General features: G+C 42.5%; 2 protein-coding genes across 5 annotated transcripts in view; one reads left to right on the top strand and one right to left on the bottom strand.

The window, feature by feature from the left end:
- The window catches only part of CNKSR2 (connector enhancer of kinase suppressor of Ras 2), a 248,341-nt gene extending 244,133 nt beyond the window's left edge, over positions 1 to 4,208 (top strand). The window contains exon 21 of one of the 4 annotated variants that reach the window (XM_084791117.1): positions 1,330 to 4,208. In XM_084791117.1, the coding sequence (XP_084647243.1) occupies positions 1,330 to 1,545 (216 nt within the window). In that variant the 3' untranslated portion in view covers positions 1,546 to 4,208. The remainder of the gene's footprint in view (positions 1 to 1,329) is intronic. The other 3 variants (XM_084791119.1, XM_084791116.1, XM_084791118.1) reach the window with 3 other exon arrangements.
- Positions 3,345 to 9,975, bottom strand: KLHL34 (kelch like family member 34). Its single transcript, XM_084791127.1, has one exon. The coding sequence runs from the start codon at positions 6,761 to 6,763 to the stop codon at positions 4,835 to 4,837; it is 1,929 nt and encodes a 642-aa protein (XP_084647253.1). The 5' UTR covers positions 6,764 to 9,975; the 3' UTR covers positions 3,345 to 4,834.
- Positions 9,976 to 20,840: the final 10,865 nt, after the last annotated feature.

Genomic DNA, 20,840 nt, shown 5'->3' with positions numbered 1-20,840 from the left:
CTTGTAACATTTGAAACAAATTACTTATCTCATAAGTAGCTAATCCAATTGTAGGCCTTAGCCAGTTAATATCTCCCATTAATTTTTGAAAGTCATTAAGAATTTGCAACTGATCTCTACAGATCTGTATCTTTTGTGGTCAAATTTTTTGTTCAGTTATTCTATAGCCTAAATAGGTAAAACCTACAAATGTGTTTTTAATTCCATCCATCCATTGCAAGGGAGAGGTATTGTTCATTATAGGCCCCCAGTGCCATGGGAAGGGAACCTTAACGGTCACAAGACAAGTATTCCGTATTTTCAGCAATTGGGGCCCTGTTTACTCACACTTGAGCATGAGAGTCTTACCATAAAGAAGGAAAGCAGGACAAGTTCTAGAGTAACTGAAGAGACAGACAGTGGTAAGTCCATTCATTGGCAGGAATAGGATGTTACACGGACATCATAGAAAAGCTTCTCTTTGAAGGTTTAAGGAAGGTTTGAAGAAATGATAGACTTTTAAGCTCAACCTTACAACTTGAGGAAGGTTTCCTTAAAACATGAAGGTTTTCATAAGCAGAGATGGCAAATAGGAAGGGCCAAGAGTAAAAAGTAAATCACATACAAGCAATCCAAGACATAGCATTGAGTTACAAAAAAGGTACACTGTGATTTTAGTCTAAATAACTGAATGTGAGTATGTCAAATCTGTTTCTTTTTTTAATTAATTAATCATTTTTACATACACATTTATATTATTACACATATAGACAATAAACTACCTATGGCAAGAAGAACCGTGACACAATCAGGAATTATATAAATGTTACATTCTTAGTGTTTTGGCTATTTGTATTGGACAACCTTGAAAAAAAATCTTTCCTATTTTGGTGCATCTAAAGTTCTGAATGTAAATCAATCTCCATCACATCATGTCATTATCAACTTAAAACATCTATCCAGACCTAAAAACATCTTAACTCCTAAACAACTAAGCTTCACTGTAAAACTAAGCTACCTGGTCTTCAATTCCATCAGAGACTTGAGAAGGAATAAACTTGATTACCTGAGTGTCTACTCCTCAACTTAATACCTCAATTGTCACCCACAAGGTTATTTTTAATTCACTGGGATAGAATTGAATATATAGATACAAAATAAGTTTAATTTTAAATACAGGGGTATAGAATTCAAATGTAAGATTATTCAATATATATATTTCTATTCTAATATGATGTACCCATATAACTCAGATCTGCTTCTTAAGGTTTCTGAATTTGTTGGCATGTTATTTCACATTTCAATAAAAGTTTACGCCCATCTTAACTATTGAATTCTTTTGCTTTTCAGGCCAGAGAAGGGGAAGTAGCCATTATTGATAAAGTCCTAGACAATCCAGACTTGACATCTAAAGAATTCCAACAGTGGAAGCAGATGTACCTCGACCTTTTCTTGGATATCTGTCAAAACACCACCTCAAATGACCCACTAAGTATTTCCTCTGAATTAGATGTTATCCCTTCTTCTCTAACACACACTCATTCATACATTGAGACGCATGTGTAAGGCCACCTAGGACCTGCTGGTACTCTGAACAAGTCCATAAGGTAGTTGGTTTTTTTTTTAATCAATGTGTTGGACACTTGACAAGCTATACTTTAATGTTACCAAACTATATGAAACAAAGCATACATGGTCATATTACCACTGTCTTTAAAGAGCATTTGTATGTTTTATATGCAGTCAGTGCTCAGCTTATGTTTACCATGTGCAAAATCAACTATCTTTAATGACTTAAATTAACTTTTGCAAACAATTCTGAATACAGGTGACCTTCAAGTAGAAAACCCACAAAAAGGCAGTTTTCTATCTGAGATCATCTTTTCTCCCTTTAAGTTAATTTTATATAAATGAGACTTCAAACGTAAATCACAATTTTTTCAGGTGCAGACATTCCTGTGGGTGGGAAAGAACTTAAACCTTTTTATATTTATTAAAATGTTCTAAGAATTTTCTTAAACATTGCACAAAGTTTAATGCTGTAGTTTTATTTTTGTGAAATGTAAGTGCGTATAAAAGAGTTAAGCAAACTAGAAGAGCATCAGCATAAGAAAAGTTCAGGTAGCTAATACCCGTCTTAATAGTCTATTAACTTGTGCTAACTGGTTAATGGAGGTATTATTCCAAAACTTTGAGAACACTGCATGGTGTATCAGGGCAAAGCTTTGTAAGATGTTTTTGTAACTAAGACCAAAATTGAAGATAGAGCTGCTTTATTTTCTTGGTTTAAATCTCCCTTTATTTTTGTAGCGATGAAATGCTGATTGTGTACAGAAGACTTTAAGAATGGATTTTTTAAAACAGACTTAACTCACCCAGAAAGGCAGCTAACAGCTACACATATGCACATGCACATTCACATGCGTGCTCCTGCGCACACGCACACACATACACACATACGCACGCGCGCACACACACACAAGAATTTCAGCTAAAGCTCATGTTTTTTTGAACTCTTTAACTCTTAAAAGACAAGGTATACACTGAAATGAATCAATTTTCCAGACATTTTCCAATTTTCCCTTGGTCTGCTAACAAATCCTCTACAATTATACACCAGATAGGGAAATAAATACATTTAGTCATGGCCGATACAAGTTTCAATAGAGAAAACAACATTGTTGAACAATGTTAATGGACTTCTCTACTAAGGAACAGAGGATGCCAGCCATTCAGGGAGTCGTCACATTGAGTGACCTGAGATCAAGCACTTAGAGGCTTTTTCCTAGAGTCCTGAATTGTTTATAGAGTGAGTGGAGTCTATGAAAAAGTCCTCTTCATATATTGCCATTTCTGCGTGTCTAGTTTTGGAAAGTGACCACAGCATGAAAGTGACTTGCTGCTTTTTAGTGTGTGGCTGCATAATGTACAAGTCACAATTTGCTGTTTTTTCAGGAGGAAACGCCCCTCCTTTACTATTCTGTATCCTAAACTCTACTTCTGATCAGCTTTATCCTGTTGCCTGTACAGCTCAGTGAATGTACGTACATTTCTAAGAATTCAGACATATGCCAGTGAATATTTTTGCTGTAGAAGAAAGTAAAAACTACACAGCAGGATCTTTTTCTTTGCTTTTGAAATCACATTAAATCACTATCGTTTTGCAGACTTTGCACAACTGTACAGGAGAGTGGCCTTTCTACAGCACATTTTCAGTAATCCTATATTTAGTCAAAATGGATGAGAAACACGCATTAATGTTTGTATGGAATTTTGGGTCCAGTGTAATATTTTTATCATTTAAAAAACCCTATTTGTAAACACATTTATTTACTGCATGGTTATTGACACACATTAAATTTAAATTTGTGAGATTTTGTATATGTGTGTGTGTGTGTGAGAGAGAGAGAGAGAGAGAGAGAGAGAGAGAGAGAGAGAGAGAGAGAGAGAGAACAACAAACAAAAAATGAAGTGTGCTTGTTACAGTTGTTTAGGCTTATTGATGTTTACTAGACCAATGTGTATCTTCACTTAAAAATATTTGTACATGATGAACGTGTCACATGGACAGTGGACAAACAGCCTGCAAACAGCAAGCAGTTGGTGGGAATACTAGCTCTGTTGCTAGTAAGCAGCTTCTACTTTTGTAAAGTCAGCTGTTATTTTACTGGTTAAAAATTAAACTAATGAATTTTACAAGACTGGTGACTAGCCTAGCATGAAAGAGACCTTTAAACACTATATATCTGTACATTTTATTGCATTAGTTTCAAATCTAGGAGAGAGGCAGCACTGTAAAATTGAAGTCAAATAAATTCAGCTCTTAATGAATCCTTTTAAAGCACCTACTTTATTCATGCAAAGGGCTTACCACATTTCTCTGTGACCTAATCACACAGCCACCCTCACTACCACCACCCCAGTTACAAGTTCTCACTTTGCCACCTCACTGATAGCACAAGCCAGAAGTAACACCTGTTCAGAGCTTACCAAGATCTCCTCTGAGACCTTGAAGCCTCAAGCTGGCTTCCCAGTGACCTGACAGGACCATGAAAACATCACCTACTCATTCTTTTTCTGTGAGTCTTTGGGGGAACGAAGTGGGAAACCACCAAAAATAAGCTAATTTTCTTCTCACAAATGTAGTATATTGCGGTCAAGTGTCACTAAAGTATGTCTAAACTAATAAGCTGCCTCCAGCCAGTGTAAAAGCAGATGGGAATGGAAAAGAAAAAAAAATTAAGCAAGAGTAGTTTCTCAAAGAAATGCTTTTTCTGAGAAATTTTTTCCCTTCTCAGTTTCATATCAGTATGAAACTGTGAAAGCAGAGCCATAACCATGGTTCTGCCCCATAAAGATCATTCTTTGCACAACCATCCCGTGCTGCTTAACTAAGGCTCACGCACACATCATCACTGTCATCACCTAATACTGTCTTCTGGGACTTACTACAGCTGTTAAAGCCGACAATTTTTTATGGTTGGTGTGTAACTAGTTGTACACTATTTTGGAGGGGAGACGTGAAGTATTCACAGGCACCTGAAAAACACTTTAGGGAGGGAAATAGGGTTCTGTTTTATTTTCAAAAGTCCACCTCTAGGCCAGGATGAGTCAGTCTGTCTTTCTGAAAACTTTTGAGTTAACTAATACTGATTCATATCGTTGCATTTGACCATTCCTGACTGCCCTTTGCAGTTGAAGGGGAATCGTTATTCTTTGACCAAGACCTTATTTGCCTCCTTACCCCTCAGAAGAGCTTTATCAGAGTCCCAGTTCTTAGGGGAAAAGACATTGCTCTGTAGGCAAGGTCAAGAACAACTTTCTCTTAGGCCCTCTGAAAACTGGACTCACCTGGTCACTCCAGCACTATATCTAACACCTCTCCAGGGTCTCCCTCCCTTTTCTCCTCCCCACCCCCAGCCAGCTGCAGGACTACACACTGAAGGCCACTCCATGCCCAGGGAAGCACACAGCCTATGTCTTCCCAACGGTCCAAGTCAAGGTCATAGCCCACTACGTTACGGGTTGGCACCTGGCGTGAATCCCGCCACTTGAGACCACCCAGGAGCAGCACTGTCTCTTCTACCACAGCAAGTCCATAGCAGAAGCGGTCATAAGGTAGCGACCGCAACCGAGTCCACTGGTCTGTGCTGGGGTCATAGCGTTCAATCTCAGAGAAGGGCTCATATCTTCCCAAGAAGGCAAACACTGCACCTCGCAGCACCGCAAGGTAGTGCCCATAGCGAGCTGTACCCATGGGTGCTCTCTTGCTCCATGCCTTCTCTCCGGGGCTAAGGGAATACATATCCCGGAGGCTACTTGTACCTCTTTCACCTCTCCCAGCCTTGCCCCCAGAGATGTACACGACACCATGGTCCCCAACTGCACCTGCGTGACCATGCAGTGCCCGAGGTAGCTCCCCAGCTGCCATCCAGCGGTCCCTGCGAAGGTCGTACATCTCCACAGAGGCCAGTGCCTCACCCCTGGTGCCCAGGCCCCCAACGGCCAGGAGACTCTCTCCTACCACACCACACCAGAAATAAGCCCGTGCTTCTCTCATGGCAGGCACCTCTGTCCAAGTGTGGAAGCGTGGGTCATAACGGTGTACTAAGGCCGTGACTGACCTTGGGCCATCAGCCAGGGAAGTAGATGGGCTGCCAGAAAGGCTCTCCCCTCCGAGGACAAATAGGAAGTTGCCAGTGGTACATACACTGTGGCCTAACAGTGGTGTGGGCAGCCGTGTCAGGCTGCGCCAGCTGTGATTGTACACGTCGAAGGAAACCACATCCTGGGTGAGCTCCCACTCCTTCTCTTCCTCCATTTCTTCTTCCTCCTCTTCTTCCGGTTCAGGTGCAGGGTGCCGATTTCGAACTACCTCTGGTAGAACCATGATTTCCTCAGTTGCTGTCTCCCTAGCTCTGAGACCACCAACCAGCAAGATGCGGGTCTGGGGACTCCGGACACTAGTCTGTTCTCCCTGCAGGAGCGGCTGGCGGGAGGGTGCTGTATGGTAATTGAGGGCCTGGATGATGAGGCCCTTGATCCCTGTAGGTAAAGTAAGACCAGAGCCTGAGTACACACGCCGCAGCACACCAGCAGGCACCAGGCCAAAACGGATACATCCCAGCAGTGTTGAACTGTGTGCCAGGCGCTGGGCTGTGGGCTCCTGCCGCAGCCAGGCTAGTGCCAGGCCCAGCAGCTGCGTCTCAGCCACCCGTGTCACATCAGGGGCACCCAGTACAGCCTTCATTGATACAGGATTGAGTTCCAGCAGCCCTGAGGGGCCAGCGCCCATCAGAAACAGCTCCTGCAGGTGGCTCACAATGTAGCGCTCAGCTGCACCTAAGGTACCGGCCAGGCCAAAGCGAGCAGCCACATTTGCAGTGAAGCAGCAATTCTCTGGGGCAAGATGGCGTTCCAGGTAGTGGCCACACAGCCCCAAGGCCTCAGTGACTTGCAGGTAGCTGGCGGCCTCCAGAGTGTCCTCCACAGTGTCCATGGAGAGGGGCAGCCAGGCAGTGTAGATGAAGTCCAGTAGGCGCTGGAGACCGGCTGCCGATGGCACATGCAGGTGAATTACAGGAGCCTGCGATTCCTGGGTGTGACTCTTGAACAGGGCCCTAAAGTAGTCGCTGGAGCACGCCAGAAGTGACCTGTGCGCTGGGAACTCACTGCCCTCGGCCTTTAGTGTCACATCGCACAAGAAGCCCTCAGCGCGGAGGGCTTGGTAGCCGGTGAGAAGAGAGCTCCCATGAGTTTTGCAGTAAGACAGGAAGTAACTCATGATGATGCCCAAGGCGGGAAGCTGGGATAGAGCCAGCCAGGAGCAGCTGGAGGCATTCCTTGACACAGAACTCCTACCTCCTACTTCTGCTATCCAGCTGCAGAGCCCCTAGCAAAGGCTGATTTTTGCCTGCTCAGCTTAAAACCTAGGGTTCCTTCATCCAGATTCCGCGGTTGTTCCGTGCCCCTCTCAGACAAAGTAAGATCTAGAGACAATTTCCAGAAGCCTCTAGTAGCAGAGGGTGTGGATTTCAGAGCCTTCTCGGTATTGCTAGGCTTGGTTCCAGCTGCTGCTGAGCATAACAGTGCGTTGCCCAAAGCCCTCTCCCCTACACAATTTGGGGAGCACGCACTTGCACACCAGAGCCGGCGGTGGCCGCGCACCATCACCTGGAGAGGTCGAGGGTGCTGGATCTCCAACAGGCAGGTGCGTTGGTGTGGCCCTATTGTGAGTGCCCCAGGAGTGCAGGATGATGGCTCTGAACGTGGAGCAGAAGGACCTGTTCCGTGGACACCAGCACAGTCGAAGGACAACTGGCTAGGGGGCTGGGGGTGAGTTTGTTCCGACAGGAGGATCAAATCAAAGCCTGTGGCATTGGGGGGAGCGCAGGTCAGCGTAGAGGGTTGGGAGCGTGATTGGGCGCTGCACATAACAGGCTGGTAGCTCACAGCGACAGGAATAGTGCTCGCCTTTGGCCTGCTGGCTGGCTCACGGGCAACTTGCCCCTCCCTGCGCCACAGCTGCTGTCTGCTATTCGTCCCAGGGGCCTGGCAGGAAGCTTCCTGAGCCAGGCCATTGACTTCTGTGACCCGACTGGCCTCTAGTCATGCGGGAAGTGAAGGGGTCCCCTGGAACACTGAACAGAGGGAGGGGTGGCAAAAGCTCAAGAAGGGCCCGAGCCTCTTTAGACTTGGTGATGTGTTGGGAGGGATGCCCGCCTGGGCTGGAGGACCTCTAGCTGCCCCTATGCCTGGGAAAGGAGCCCCAGGCTCATCTTTCGACTTGAAAGATGTCCTAACTAGTCAATTAGTCGGGAGCAAGCAGGGATTAAGCGGCAATTTTGCACAATGACACCTAAGAGGAGGCTTCTGCTCAGAGAAGTCTCTAGCAAAATGTAAAACAGAACCCCGAACTATGAGCCAAGTTCGCATGCCCCTCCCCTGCACTCACCTATTCAGGATTCAGGAGCCTGGGCCCTTCCTAATGCAGGTGGAATCTCCCAAGCTGCCTGATTTCACAATCCAAGGAATTTGCTCCCAACCCCTGCCCTCTGACCCCAGAGGAGCTCTCTTTGATATTCTAGTGAAACCCATCTCTTGGCAACAGGGACAAAAAGACAAAAGCAAAAACTAACTTGAGTTTGCTTTTTGAATGACAACTCCTCAAACAAAAAAATGTAATTCCTTCTAGTTTCCTCTCCCTGATTTTCCATGCTGTGATCTGATGACCGGCTGCTGCATCCTCAATGCTATGACAAGATAATGGGCCAGAAAGTTGCAAAGCTCAGGACAGCTGTCGGTTTTTCCCCCCCTAGGGCCCCTCCTCACAAAGTGATTTTTCTAAGAAACACCCAGAGCAAAAATGTAGACTAAGAGCACCCTGCCCACTGCCTGCATCCTGGTCTTACATTACAAACTCATTAAGTGCTCTTCCTTGCCAATTCAGAGGCTTCTGTTTTGTTTTGCTTTGAGATACAGTTCATTTTCCCAGCTTTGGAAAGCAGCCCCTCCAGCAGTCTGTGCTAGATGAGTCTTTCAGACAGAGTATATTTCATAGAAGAAAGAGAAGTCCTAGAAAAGATAAAACTGTCATTTCCTACTTGGCCAACCATCAGTACTTACAAGGTCTCCAATTACACACAATTCTTTAATTTCATGAAATATTAGTAAAAATTCTGCCAGGCCGAAGAGACAGCTCAGCACTTCAGAGCACTTGTTGCTCTTGCAATGGTCTTGGGTCCAGTTCCCAAAACCCACATTAGGACTCACATCCATCTGTAATTCCAGTTCCAATGAATCCAATACCCTCTTCTGGCCTCTGTGCAGGCACACACGGTGCATAGCCATACATGCAGGCAAAACACTCATACAACTAAAATTAAAATAAATAACGTTTAAAAGGTGATTCTGCTGCCAAAGATAGAATTGAGTTATAACTTAAATTGCCAAGTTATAGAGTGTAGATAGGACTGGGGTTTGTACTTCCTTAACTCTTAAAAAAATGTTTCAACAGAAATTCCTAATGTTAAAGGCACAAATGGATTCAGGAAGAGTATTTTTCCTAGGGAGGTGGAGTACAGTATTAAAATGTGTGGTCCAAAAGTGAAACATAAACTGGGTGTTGTGGCATATGCCTTTAATCTTAGTACTCAGGAAGGAAAGGCAGGTGGATCTCTGAGTTTGAGGCCAGCCTGGTCTACATACTAACTTCTAGGCCACCCAATGCTGCGCAGTAAGACCCTGTCTCAAAAAATAAGTGAGATATGGCTATGGTTTGTTTTACTCAAGTCTCTATTTTAAGCTTAAATGCCCTTCACTCAACCTAATTAAATTTTGCTAGAAGGAATTTTGAGGTTGTTAAGGCATATCTTGGCCTTTCCTCCAAAATATTTTTCCTTGTATACAACAAATGTGGCAAATGAGCTCCAGAGAAAGTACGATTTGTCTGAATGCCTTGAATATTGAGTTATAGAGTTTGGCAAAGAATCCAGGGTTGCCTTCCTACTCTATTATGTGACCTCATGTATGATAAAAATCAATTCATGCAACACACTTTACTCATAAGGTGATAAAATGCATTTACAATTTTACTAACTTAAAACCATGTAAATTTGGTTTTTGAACAGCACATTGTTCACACCTGTATTGAATCCCTCCTATCAGAATTGTCCATCATTGTGCATTTGGATTCAGAATGTCACATTACAAAATAAAGATGCCGTGGAAATGTTTGGATTCCTAACATCAAAATTCCAGCTTTCATAAAAAAGAATGTGCTTATTGCTGGCCCAACCTAACACGTTTTGCCAGAGAAGATGTGATGAAGTGTGTTAACTGAAGACATCTTTACATTATGTGTGCTTGTAAGACTTTGTTTAGAAAATGTAACTGTCAACCCAAGAAAATCATTGTCATTCAAGTAATGGTTGTGTAGTGTTACTATTTTTATTTCTGTGCAGTACTAAGTAATATTAAATAAAAATTTAGTCTCTCTCTCTGTGTTTAAGTTTTGGTAGATGTGTGTCTTAAATTGATGTCTTGTTCTGTTTTTTAATGGGGATACTGTATAAGCAAAAGAAAATCATTGTTCATAGTTCTAGGAGACAGGAAATAAGCATTCAAGGCACCAGCACATTCAGTGTCTAGTGAAGCCTCTCCACTGTGTAGCAAGGTGGTAACTTCTTGCTGTTGTCTTACATGGCAGAAAGACAGATGGCATTAATCCCATTGCCAAGACAGAGTCCTTGTGGCCTACTCAGTTCCCAGAGGTCATGCTTCTCAAAGGTATTACATCTGAATTTTGGGAAGACATGTATATTTTGACCAGAACAGTAGGATTTCCCAGAAGCTTGCTTTATAATCCAGCCTGAACGCACATTGCTGAGAAGCTCTGATGGGATGTGAGTAATGTCATTCTGTTGAAAATCAATCTGCTTATGAGTTGTCCTCCCCTGGGCTGGAGAGATGGCTCAGCCATTAAAGACTAGGCTCACAACCAAAATATGAGTTGTCCTCCCCTCACTAGCCTATCAAGCCCTTAGAGTGGAGACTGCTTCATGGACCTTGTGTCTGGAGCCCTTGTTTTGGTCATTGCCACAGCATATGTTGAACAGATGTAGGGAAGGAGAGTAGTCTTGAAAGTCTTCTTCTCCTTCCCCTTTTACACAGTTGGGGGTTCAAGACACATCCCAGTAAGGCAATAAGGATCAAACGAATGACCACAGGTGAAGTCTGGGTAGACGTCACCCTTCTGAGAAGGAATGAATACCTTGTCCACCAGCTAGTGCTGCTCTGGTGCCCCAACCCTTTAACCAGGCAAAACCTAAATGACTCTCACATGCAGTAACATGCACTATTGCCCATCGTACTCAGACACAGAGTGCCCCATGTACATTAGCAGTAGCCCCCATGATCCATTTGGTATGGTTGCATTTTTGCTTAAAGCCCAGCTCCTTACCCCAGCATACCAGTTGAAACTCTACTTCTGTCACCACTACCCTCCATCCACCTTCATCTCTGTAAGAAGACATAGAACTAAAGTTCTACAAGCACCCTTTCTTAAATACACTCATCCAAGCCACAAGGCTACTCACCCAGAGCACCCTACCTACCCTGTGCTGACCTGTCAGAACAAAATCTAAATGCCATCATTCTGATATCTAAAATAATTACACATTAAAAATGTCCATGTGCAATGGACACTGAAAATGTTTTACTTATTTGAGGCTGAGTAGCTGGCTTTGCCTCTAAAATGCTTGATATACAAGCATGAGAACCTGAGGTTAGAGCCTCAATGTCCACATAAAAACCCGGGCTGGTTGATGCATATTTCAGGACAGGAAGATCCCTAGCGCTCACTAAGTAGCTGGCCTTTCTGAACTGGTAGTCTCCGGCTTCAATGAGAGACTCTATCTCTAACAATAATCTGAGTGGAACCAAGGGAGCAACTTGGCGTCAACCTCTAGCCTCCATACACATGAGTACATACCTGTATAAACATATGTATACATACACCACACACAGAGAACATGTTATAAAAATATATAATTTAAATATATAATTTAAATATTTTATAATTAATATATAAACTACCACCCAATTCATCTATGTAAACATTATCAAAGATAGCTTGTCTCTTTCTCATCTACTGTCACTGGCTCTTTTCAATCCAAATATGCGTCCTTTCAACACACAGTTTATTCCAACATCAATGGAAAGCCTAATATTAGAAATTGACACATTAAGTTTATTGTGAAAACACAGTGGCAAATAGTAAGACACATGCAATAGGGGGAAAAACCCTCCATGTTGTTTTCATCTTTTTCCTGAGATGAGTTTTGTGTCTATGGAATGTATGTTATCTTTGTGATATGCAATTCCAGCAACAAAAAAAAAAGTGTACCCGAAAGAGAAAAATAGAGAAAGGTAGACAAGAGAGACAGACAGACAGGAGTGATGTTGTCATTCTAGCTCAGATTAAAAGTCCTGGGATTCAGTTACACTATGATTCATGTTAATACAAATCAAGTATCTTAAATTTTGTGAGCATCATTTTGTTATTTTTGAAAGGGTAGTGACTCAACATTCACACCATTATTAAAATAAGAGAGAACTAAAGTGGGGTGCTCTGGGAGTCTGCCACAAGAGATTTTTTTTTCTCTTCTCCATCTCTTAAGCGAAGCATAATGAAAACTCACAGTATCATTGCTGGAGAGATTGCTCAGAGGTTGAGAACACTTGCTGCTCTTCCAGAGCACCAGAGTCTAACTCCCAGCACCCACATGGCAGTTAACAACCATCTGTATGTATCTCCACTTCCAGGGCCTCGGATGCTCTGTTCTGGCTCCTTTTGGCTCTGAATGCAATTAGTGCACAGATAAACTTGCCTGCAAGTATATGCACAAGCAAGCCCTAGTACGTAAAATAAAAATAAATACATCTTTTCAAAAACGAAGAAATTAAGTTATCTCATGGTACCAGATCAAAAGAAAGAAATGTAACAAAAGAGTAGTTCTCCTGCACCATCACATGAGAACAAGTTTAAAAACAGGCATCCTAAGTCATGAGAATGACTCAGGAATAAGAACACTTTAACTGGTGCTCTGGAAGACCTGGGTTTGATTCCCAAGAGCAATGATGGCTCACAATCATCTGTAACGCCAGTTCCAGGGAAATCCAAAACCTTCTGACCTCCTTGGATACTGCACACACTGTTGCATAGATACACATGCAGGCAAAACACCCATGTGCATAAAATAAAAATCAAGTTGAATCTTTTGAAGAAAGAAAGGGTCATTCTCAGCTCAATAAGGCCTCTAGGCCTGAGGCCTGTGTTCTGTTCAACAAGTCCTCCCCACAGTTTCCACTACATCCTGAGTTTACTATTCTAAATAATTTCTTTGGGGTTTGATATCAATGTTTCCCCAGGAGGGAGCTGTATTCATCCATCCATTTTTTTCTTACCAAAAATATAATATCATCCTTTTCCATGGATATTAAAGTGCAATAACTAAAGCCTAGGGAGATAACCAAATCACATCAAGATGGAAGCCCATTTATTTTAAAGGCCAGAGGTTGGAGATCCAAAGGTGAAAGATTAGTAACTTCTCCTTGTCATAGAGCTTACAAATAGAAGCTCTTACTTCTTCCTCTCTCATCCTCACTAGAGGACAGTGTTGACAATGGCTTACTCATGTAGCATATTATGGTCATAATATGCTACCCCACACATAAAATAAAGCAAACTGCACTTGAAATTGATTGTAGTTTTCACTTCCTATCTAGAACCTCTGTTTTCAAAGGGTCCTGGATAAATAATGAAATATCCAAAGAAACCAACCAAAGGATGTAGGATCTGGAAGAATTTTTCTCATATATGGAGTAGGTGAAGGAGCTAGGGGATTCAAACCACCCCCCAAAAAAACCTGTAGGAGTAAATAATCACAGTTTTCATCTTTTTGAAGAGCCAAGAAAAAAAGCAGAGATATTATCCTGGCCAGAGTGCAGACTTGGCAATTGGAAGGTTTTGGTTTTGTTTTCTTTTCTTTTGTCTTGTTTTTTTTTAATGGCCATCACATACTGATAGAAGGTAATGGCAATTTAGAATGTTGAAGCAAAATATACAAATAGAAGATATAGAGAGTTCTGGAACATAAAGTGGGTTATATGAAGCTTGAAGAAAGGTAGAGAACTTGTCTAAGGGAACACAGTTTAGTTTAATACATCTAATTGGAGCCACACATGTGATTCTTCCATCCCTTTGTCTTTTGGGAGTTCTCCAATCTCCTTGTGCCCTCCTGTGATCAGAAGGCCCTTGTTTGTGCATTTGTGAAGAGACACAGAAGTGCCTACAAATATGTTTCTCCCAGTAGCCATCCTCAACTCTTGATTGGCTGGGTAGTAGTCAGTATGCAGACATTACAGTTCATTGTGCAAAAAGAGACTCATACCAATTCCAGAGTTCACCTTCTGGACTGAGCCACTGTTACCTTCTGCAGGAGCATGCTTGATGTCACATGCTTTCAATTCCTGCCTCCCCTCACTTGCTCATACCTACTTCTTCTGGGATAATGTCCTACTAAATTACTTTCTCAGAAACTCTCACTTCAGGAGAAATACACACAATTACAAAAACCCACCCAAGATACACTGACATTTTGGAGAAGAGGGGTGCAAATATCTGTCACCCCCTGGCCAGACAAGTGCTAGGGATATGGTGTATGCAGACATAGGGATCCAATGGCACACCTCCATCTGAGAGTAAGACAGCATTACACTAAAAGGGCATCTCTCCCTTTAACAACCCACCCAGTCTTTCAATAGTGTCCTGGAAGGCAAAATGAACTCTAAAGTGGTTTCAGATGCACACAACACTATTTTTCTCTTAGGACTTATGTGCAGGTACCATCTACTTTGTTTACTTAGACTTTTTTTTCTACTGGATTGATTTATGCTATGTCAATGAAAGAAACAGCTCTTGCCTCAAATACAAGAGATGGTTTAATCTGAGGGGAATAGACAACATGGTTTGAGTCCAAATCTGAATGTCCACCACCCAAGTTCCGATGAACAAATAAAGTGACAGAATACCAAACACAGTGTGGGTACATCAGGTAGATAGGTAGGTAGGTGGATTGCAGCAAAGAGAGGAAAAATTCTGCTCTAGGCCTTAGACACTATCTGACAGCATTCTTGTCCCTTTGGTTGGTGGAAACTAGAGTTCTATTTGTACCTTTCAAAGGATTAACAAAATGCAGTACAGAGGAGGACAATAAATGCCTGTTACAGGGATTAAAGATGTCCTAAGATACTTTGACTATCTGTTCTGACTTCTCTACATCGTTGAAGTTCTAATCAGTCAATCAGCTTTCATATTCACAACCTCTTTCCAGAAAATCTGGTTCACAGTGACCATTTCTCCCTAGCTCCACACCAGACCCAGAGCTACCAGCATTTCCTGACCAAGCTCAGCCTTTCACTGTTCTTCCCATGGCTTGAAGCTGGTTCAGATGCGTTCTTTCTTCTAGTTACTTCTAGAATCTAGTAGTTCCCACTACATTCTTCATGAGATGGCCTCATGTGCTTTTCTTCACTCTACAAAAGCCCATCCCTGAAGCTGCATTTTCATGTGTGTTCTGGTATGCAACTGAGTTTCACACTTGGCTTGGTTTCTCAGGGGGCAGTTTAAAACTTTAATAACATTCTCAATCATACAGATATGTACCATTGGCAGTTCCCTTGGAGATGTGCTTGGAACAGCATGCAAGGGTGATGGGAACACTAGAATGTGAGGAACTAGCATAGATGTAGCTTCCAGGGCTCTATTCTTAGTAACTGGATCAGAAATCCTAAGCCTAGTGGGAATAGAGGTGGATGCATTTTAAACAAGGTTTCCAGGGGGCTTTTACTCACTCCAAGTCAGTACTCCTGGCAATGGGTCAGCTGGTCACCAAGAGCAGCACCTGGGACCTTTTTAAAGAGGCAGATACACAGCTACACCCAGAGCTATGGAAACTCTGGAGGTAGGGCCCATTCTTCTATGATTTAACACTCCTATTTAGTCCCCAAGTATGCTGATATTTTAAAATTCAAAAGCCAGTTATGTAAAACTTAAATGTGTCTATTCAGCTAGATGTAGAAGCACATGCCTCTAACAGCAGCAGTTGAGAGCTGAAGAGTGAAGGATCAGAACTTTAATGCCAACCTGAGCTACATGGAAAGCTTGAAGCCAGCCTTGTCTACATAAGACTGTGACCCCAAAACAAGACCAAACAAATTCACTCACTCAAAAACATAGCTATTGTGTTCTAGGCATGTTCTCAGGCTATAGATCATTATGATCTGTAAGCCAGACATATGCCCTATAGTATGCTGGTAATTCAATATGTCTCCTAGATTCCCAAAAAAAGCTATATTTCATATTTCATGATAGACCCTTTCATGAAGTCTTCGCTGCTTCTACTTCATTAGACAATGGCTTATCTAAGAAGAAGAATCCAATACCATCTCCCAGCTGAATGTTCTTAAGTTTCAAACTTCAGAGCTGCAGACAATTTTCCCATATAGGTAGCAGAACTTACTATGGAAGCCAGAATCACCAGTTCCACAAATTGACTCACAATGACACAGTTTGCTTTTCCTATCTGATTCTAATAAATCAGCTTTCATCTACTTACACAAGTCTACAAAACAAATTTCGTAATTTTTGATTATTAGACATTTTTCAGAAAGATGTACCAAACAATAACTGATGGGGGCGCTTTCAGCAAATATGGCCATTTGGATCCCCTGTGTTCTGCTTGACAAAAACTTCTGCTCCCTCCCTTTCGGTGACCTCTCGGAGAACTCTCCAGGAGACCTCCTGTCTTTAGCTTTCTCAATAACCAGATATAGATCTGTTTCACCTAAGTTAGCTCCAGTCCTGCTGTCCCACGCTTTTTGGAAACAGCCAGCGCAGGGCTACCTGACCATGAAGGGAACATTGTGCGGTATGCAGCAGCAGGGTGCTGACCTCGCTCTCACCCTAGCTCCCCCTCTGCCCCTACCCAACATCCTGCCTTGTGCTTATAAGCAGCCTGAGAAATATAAAATTTTGTCAGCTTGATCAGATACTTTGACTTGCTGTCCGTTCCTTGCATCTCTTGTCCCCCCATTCTCTCCCTAGGGGCCCGAGGGTCTCAGTGGACTGTCCGGCGGGTCTGGACAACAACAAAAATCCTTTTGACTTCAACATCAGTTTCTCAGGCATCTTTCAACATGGTAATATAATCTAACCATGTCAAAAAATAAGGAACTCACTTAAATATGTATTCTGTGGACAACTAAGGATATATGCACAGGAATATGCATAAAAACTAAATATCTCTCCACATACCTATTTAAGACATTCTAGAATCAACCTAGGACTTCGAATGGTTTTTAAGGTTTGTTTTTTTCTTAAAAGTGTATAGTGTGTGTAAATCATACTGCCTTGTCTCCTACCCTTCCTATTCTCACCCCCTCCCACTTCCAACTTTTATTCTAAGACAGTTTCACTTTGACTTTCATGTCTTATTTACATCCACTATTTTTGAGTATCTATATAAAAACCTAGAAACCACAAATGAAAAGAAACAAGTACTTTTTCCCTACCACTCTTCTATTGATATTCTATACCCTTTCCTGGGCTGTCTCTTTGATATATGACCAATGTGTCAACAGGGCCAAAGAGTGTGCTATTTTCAGAACCCTTTTCTAATAATGCAGGTCAGTGACTAATAGGGAAAACTTCTGCACATAGTTTTTGTCAACCAGGGTAATATTACTAGGTAGATTGCTCAAAATGCTCATTAGCTTCTATTATTATCACCATCACCATCATCATCACCATCATCATCATCATCACTGTTTTATTCTTCTCTCATATGTTAACATCCTAACTGCAAACTGCAGTTTTCCCCTCCCTTCCCTCTCCCAGTCTCTTCCCCATACCTCACTTCGCCCCCAAGACTCACCTCCCTCCACCTCCACTCAGACAAGAGCAGGCCTCCTACGGACATGAACCAAATGTAGCATAACAAGCTACAATAAGACCAGGCACATATCTTCATGTCAAGGCTGGACAAGGAAACCCAATAGGAGCAAAAGGAAAAGACTCCCAATCGGAAGGGCAGCCCTTACTACCACTGTTAAAATTTCCACAAGAACACCAAGCTACTCAGCTATAACATAAATGTAGAGGACCTAGGTCAGACCCCTACAGGCTCCCTGATCTTTGTGAGCCCCCATTTGTCCTGGCCAGTTGATTCTGTGACCAGTGTTTTTATGGTGTCCCTGGCCCCTCTGGTTCCTCTGATCCTTCCTCCCCCTCCTCCACAGGATTCCCTGAGCTCTGAAGAATGTTTGGCTGTGGGACTCTGCATCTGCTCCTATCAGTTGCTGGATGAAGTCTTTCTGTTCTCTTTGATGATTATTCTGCTAGGCTCTAGTCCCAGAACATTCTGCAGGCAGGACAACTGTAGGTCAAAGGGGTTTTTTGTTTGTTTGTTTGTTTGATTTTGTTTGTTGCTGTTGGTTTTTTGTTTGTGTTTTTGTTTTTTTGCTGGGTTTGTGTCCCAATTCATATGTTCATAGCAGCATTATTCCTAATAGCCAGAAACTGGAAACAACCTGGATGCCCCTCAACTGAAGAATGGATAAAGAAACTGTGGTACATTTACACAATGGAATAGTACTCGGCTATTAATAACAAGGAAATCCTGAAATTTGCAGGCAAATTGGTGTACCTAGAAATGATCATACTGAGTGAGGTAACTCAAGCCCCCCCACGAAAAAACATGGATAATATATACTTACTTATAAGTGGATACTAGCTGTAAAGTAAAACACAATCATGCTACAGCCCATTAGCTTCTTAAAGGTATTAATGATAATAGCAGTATTAAAATTCTGTTTCAGGTTTTCTTTCTTTCTTTTTTTTGGAATGAACAATGAGTTTTATTAAATCTTTTTTATTATTATTAATTTATTCTTGTTACATCTCAATGGTTATCCCATCCCTTGTATCCTCCCATTCTTCCCTCCCTCCTATTTTCCCCTTATTCCCCTCCCCTATGGCTGTTCCTGAGGGGGATTACCTCCCCCTGTATATGCTCATAGGGTATCAAGTCTCTTCTTGGTAACCTGCTGTCCTTCCTCTGAGTGCCACCAGGTCTCCCCCTCCAGGGGACATGGTCAAATGTGAGGCACCAGAGTATGTGAGAAAGTCATATCCAACTCTCCACTCAAGTGTGGAGACTGTTCTGACCATTGGCTAGATCTGGGTAGGGGTTTAAAGTTTACTGCCTGTATTGTCCTTGGTTGGTGCCTTAGTTTGAGCGGGACCCCTGGGCCCAAATCTGCCTATCATAATGTTCTACTTGTAGGTTTCTAGAACCCTCTGGATCCTTCTACTTTGCTATTCTCCCATGCTTCTCTCATCCAGAGTCTCAATGGAATGTCCTCCCCTCTGTCCCAGTTTCCTGGTAAGTGAAGGTTTTCATGGCACATGCCCCTTGGGCTAGTATGCAGATATAAGTGAGTATATTCCATTTTAGCCTTTCTGCTTCTGGGTTAACTCACTCATTATGATCATTACTAGCTCAATCCATTTATCCACAAATTTCGGGAATTCCTTCTTTTTAATAGCTGAGTAGTATTCCATAGTGTATATGTACCACAGTTTCTTTATCCATTCTTCTACTGAGGGACACTTAGGCTGTTTCTATGTTCTGGCTATTATGAATAAGGCTGCTATGAACATGGTTGAGCAATTGTTCTTGTTGTGTGCTGGAGCATCTTCTGGGTATATTCCAAGGAGTGGAATAGCTGGGTCTTGAGGAAGCCCTATTCCCATTTTTCTGAGATAGCACCAGATAGATTTCCAAAGTGGCTGTACTAGTTTGCATTCCCACCAGCAATGAAGGAGTGTTCCTCTCTCCCCACATCCTCGCCAGCATGTGGTATCGCTTGAATTTTTGATCTTAGCCATTCTGATGGGTGTAAGATGGAATCTCAGAGTTGTTCTGATTTGCATTTCCCTGATGATTAAGGAGGCTGAGCATTTCTTTAAGTGTTCCTCAGCCATTTGATATTCCTCTGTTGAGAATTCTCTGTTTAGTTCCAAGCCCCATTTCTCAATTGGGTTATTTGGTTTGGTGGTGTTTAGTTTCTTGAGTTCTTTATACATTTTGGATATTAGACCTTTGTCAAATGTAGGGTTGGTGAAGATCTTTTCTCAAGGTTTTCTTTCTTTAAAAACTTCAAAAAAGAGTTATAAGTTGTGGTGGTTTGGATAAAATGTCCCTGCATGGGCCCTTGGGTTTGAATCACCAAGGAATGGCTATATTTTTAAACACATTTTTATTAAAAAATAAAACAGTTCATATTATGTTTCGTTTGCTATCCCATCCCCTGCATCCTCCCATTCCTCCCTCCCTAACTCCCTCCCTCCCTCCCACTTTCACCCCATTCCCTTTCCCTATGACTGTGACTGAGGGGGACCTACTTCCCCTGAATATGATGCTAGGGTATCAAGTCTTTTCTTAGTAGTCTGCTATCCTTCCTCCTAGTGCCATTGGGCCTCCCCAACAAGGGGACATGGCCAAATATGGGGCCCCAGAGTATGTGTGAAAGTCAGTCCCCAGTCTCCACTTAACTGTGGAGAATGTTCTGTCCCTTGCCTAGATCTGGGTAGGGGTTTGATGATGACTGCACATATTGTCCTTGGTTGGTGGAATGGCCATATTTAAAAATATTAGGAGGGGTGGTCTTGTTGGAGGAAGTGTGTCATGGGGGGAGGGGCCTTGAGATCTTAGATGCTCAAGCCAGTTCTCTGGCTCCTACCTAAGGATTCAGATATTGAATTCTCAGCTGCTTCTTCAGCACCATATCTGTCTGTGTTCCACCATGCTCCCTGCCATGATTGTAACAGACCAAACCTCTGAAGTTGTAAGCCAGCCCCTATGAAATGTTTTCCTTTATAAACTTGCCTTGGTCATGGTGTCTTGTCACAACAATGGAACAGTAACTAAAGCACATGTATTACCATGAGCAAAAAATGGTCATGATACCATAACAACTTGAATGAGTGTTCTTCAAGTAACATTTAATGCTGTCACTCAGATCTTTGCTTGAACTCCAAGCAAGAGCCATGTCTCACTAAATTAACCAGATCTGCCCTGCCCTATAAAGAGGATATTAAACCCAGAATGTGAAGACAAAGTTAGAGCAGAGCTTCCAGAGCCAGGCATTGGGCAAAGGACTATGCACCACTTTTTAAATTACTGGCTTATCCTCCCCAGAGGCAATGCATTTGTGAGGCTGGCCTGGCCTGGCCTCTT

The sequence above is a fragment of the Acomys minous genome (assembly GCF_964271855.1).
Source record: "Acomys minous genome assembly, chromosome: 7".
Taxonomy (NCBI): Eukaryota; Metazoa; Chordata; class Mammalia; order Rodentia; family Muridae; genus Acomys; species Acomys minous.
The sequence above is the reverse complement of the archived record's forward strand: the minus strand, read 5'-3'. Positions and strand labels throughout refer to the sequence as shown.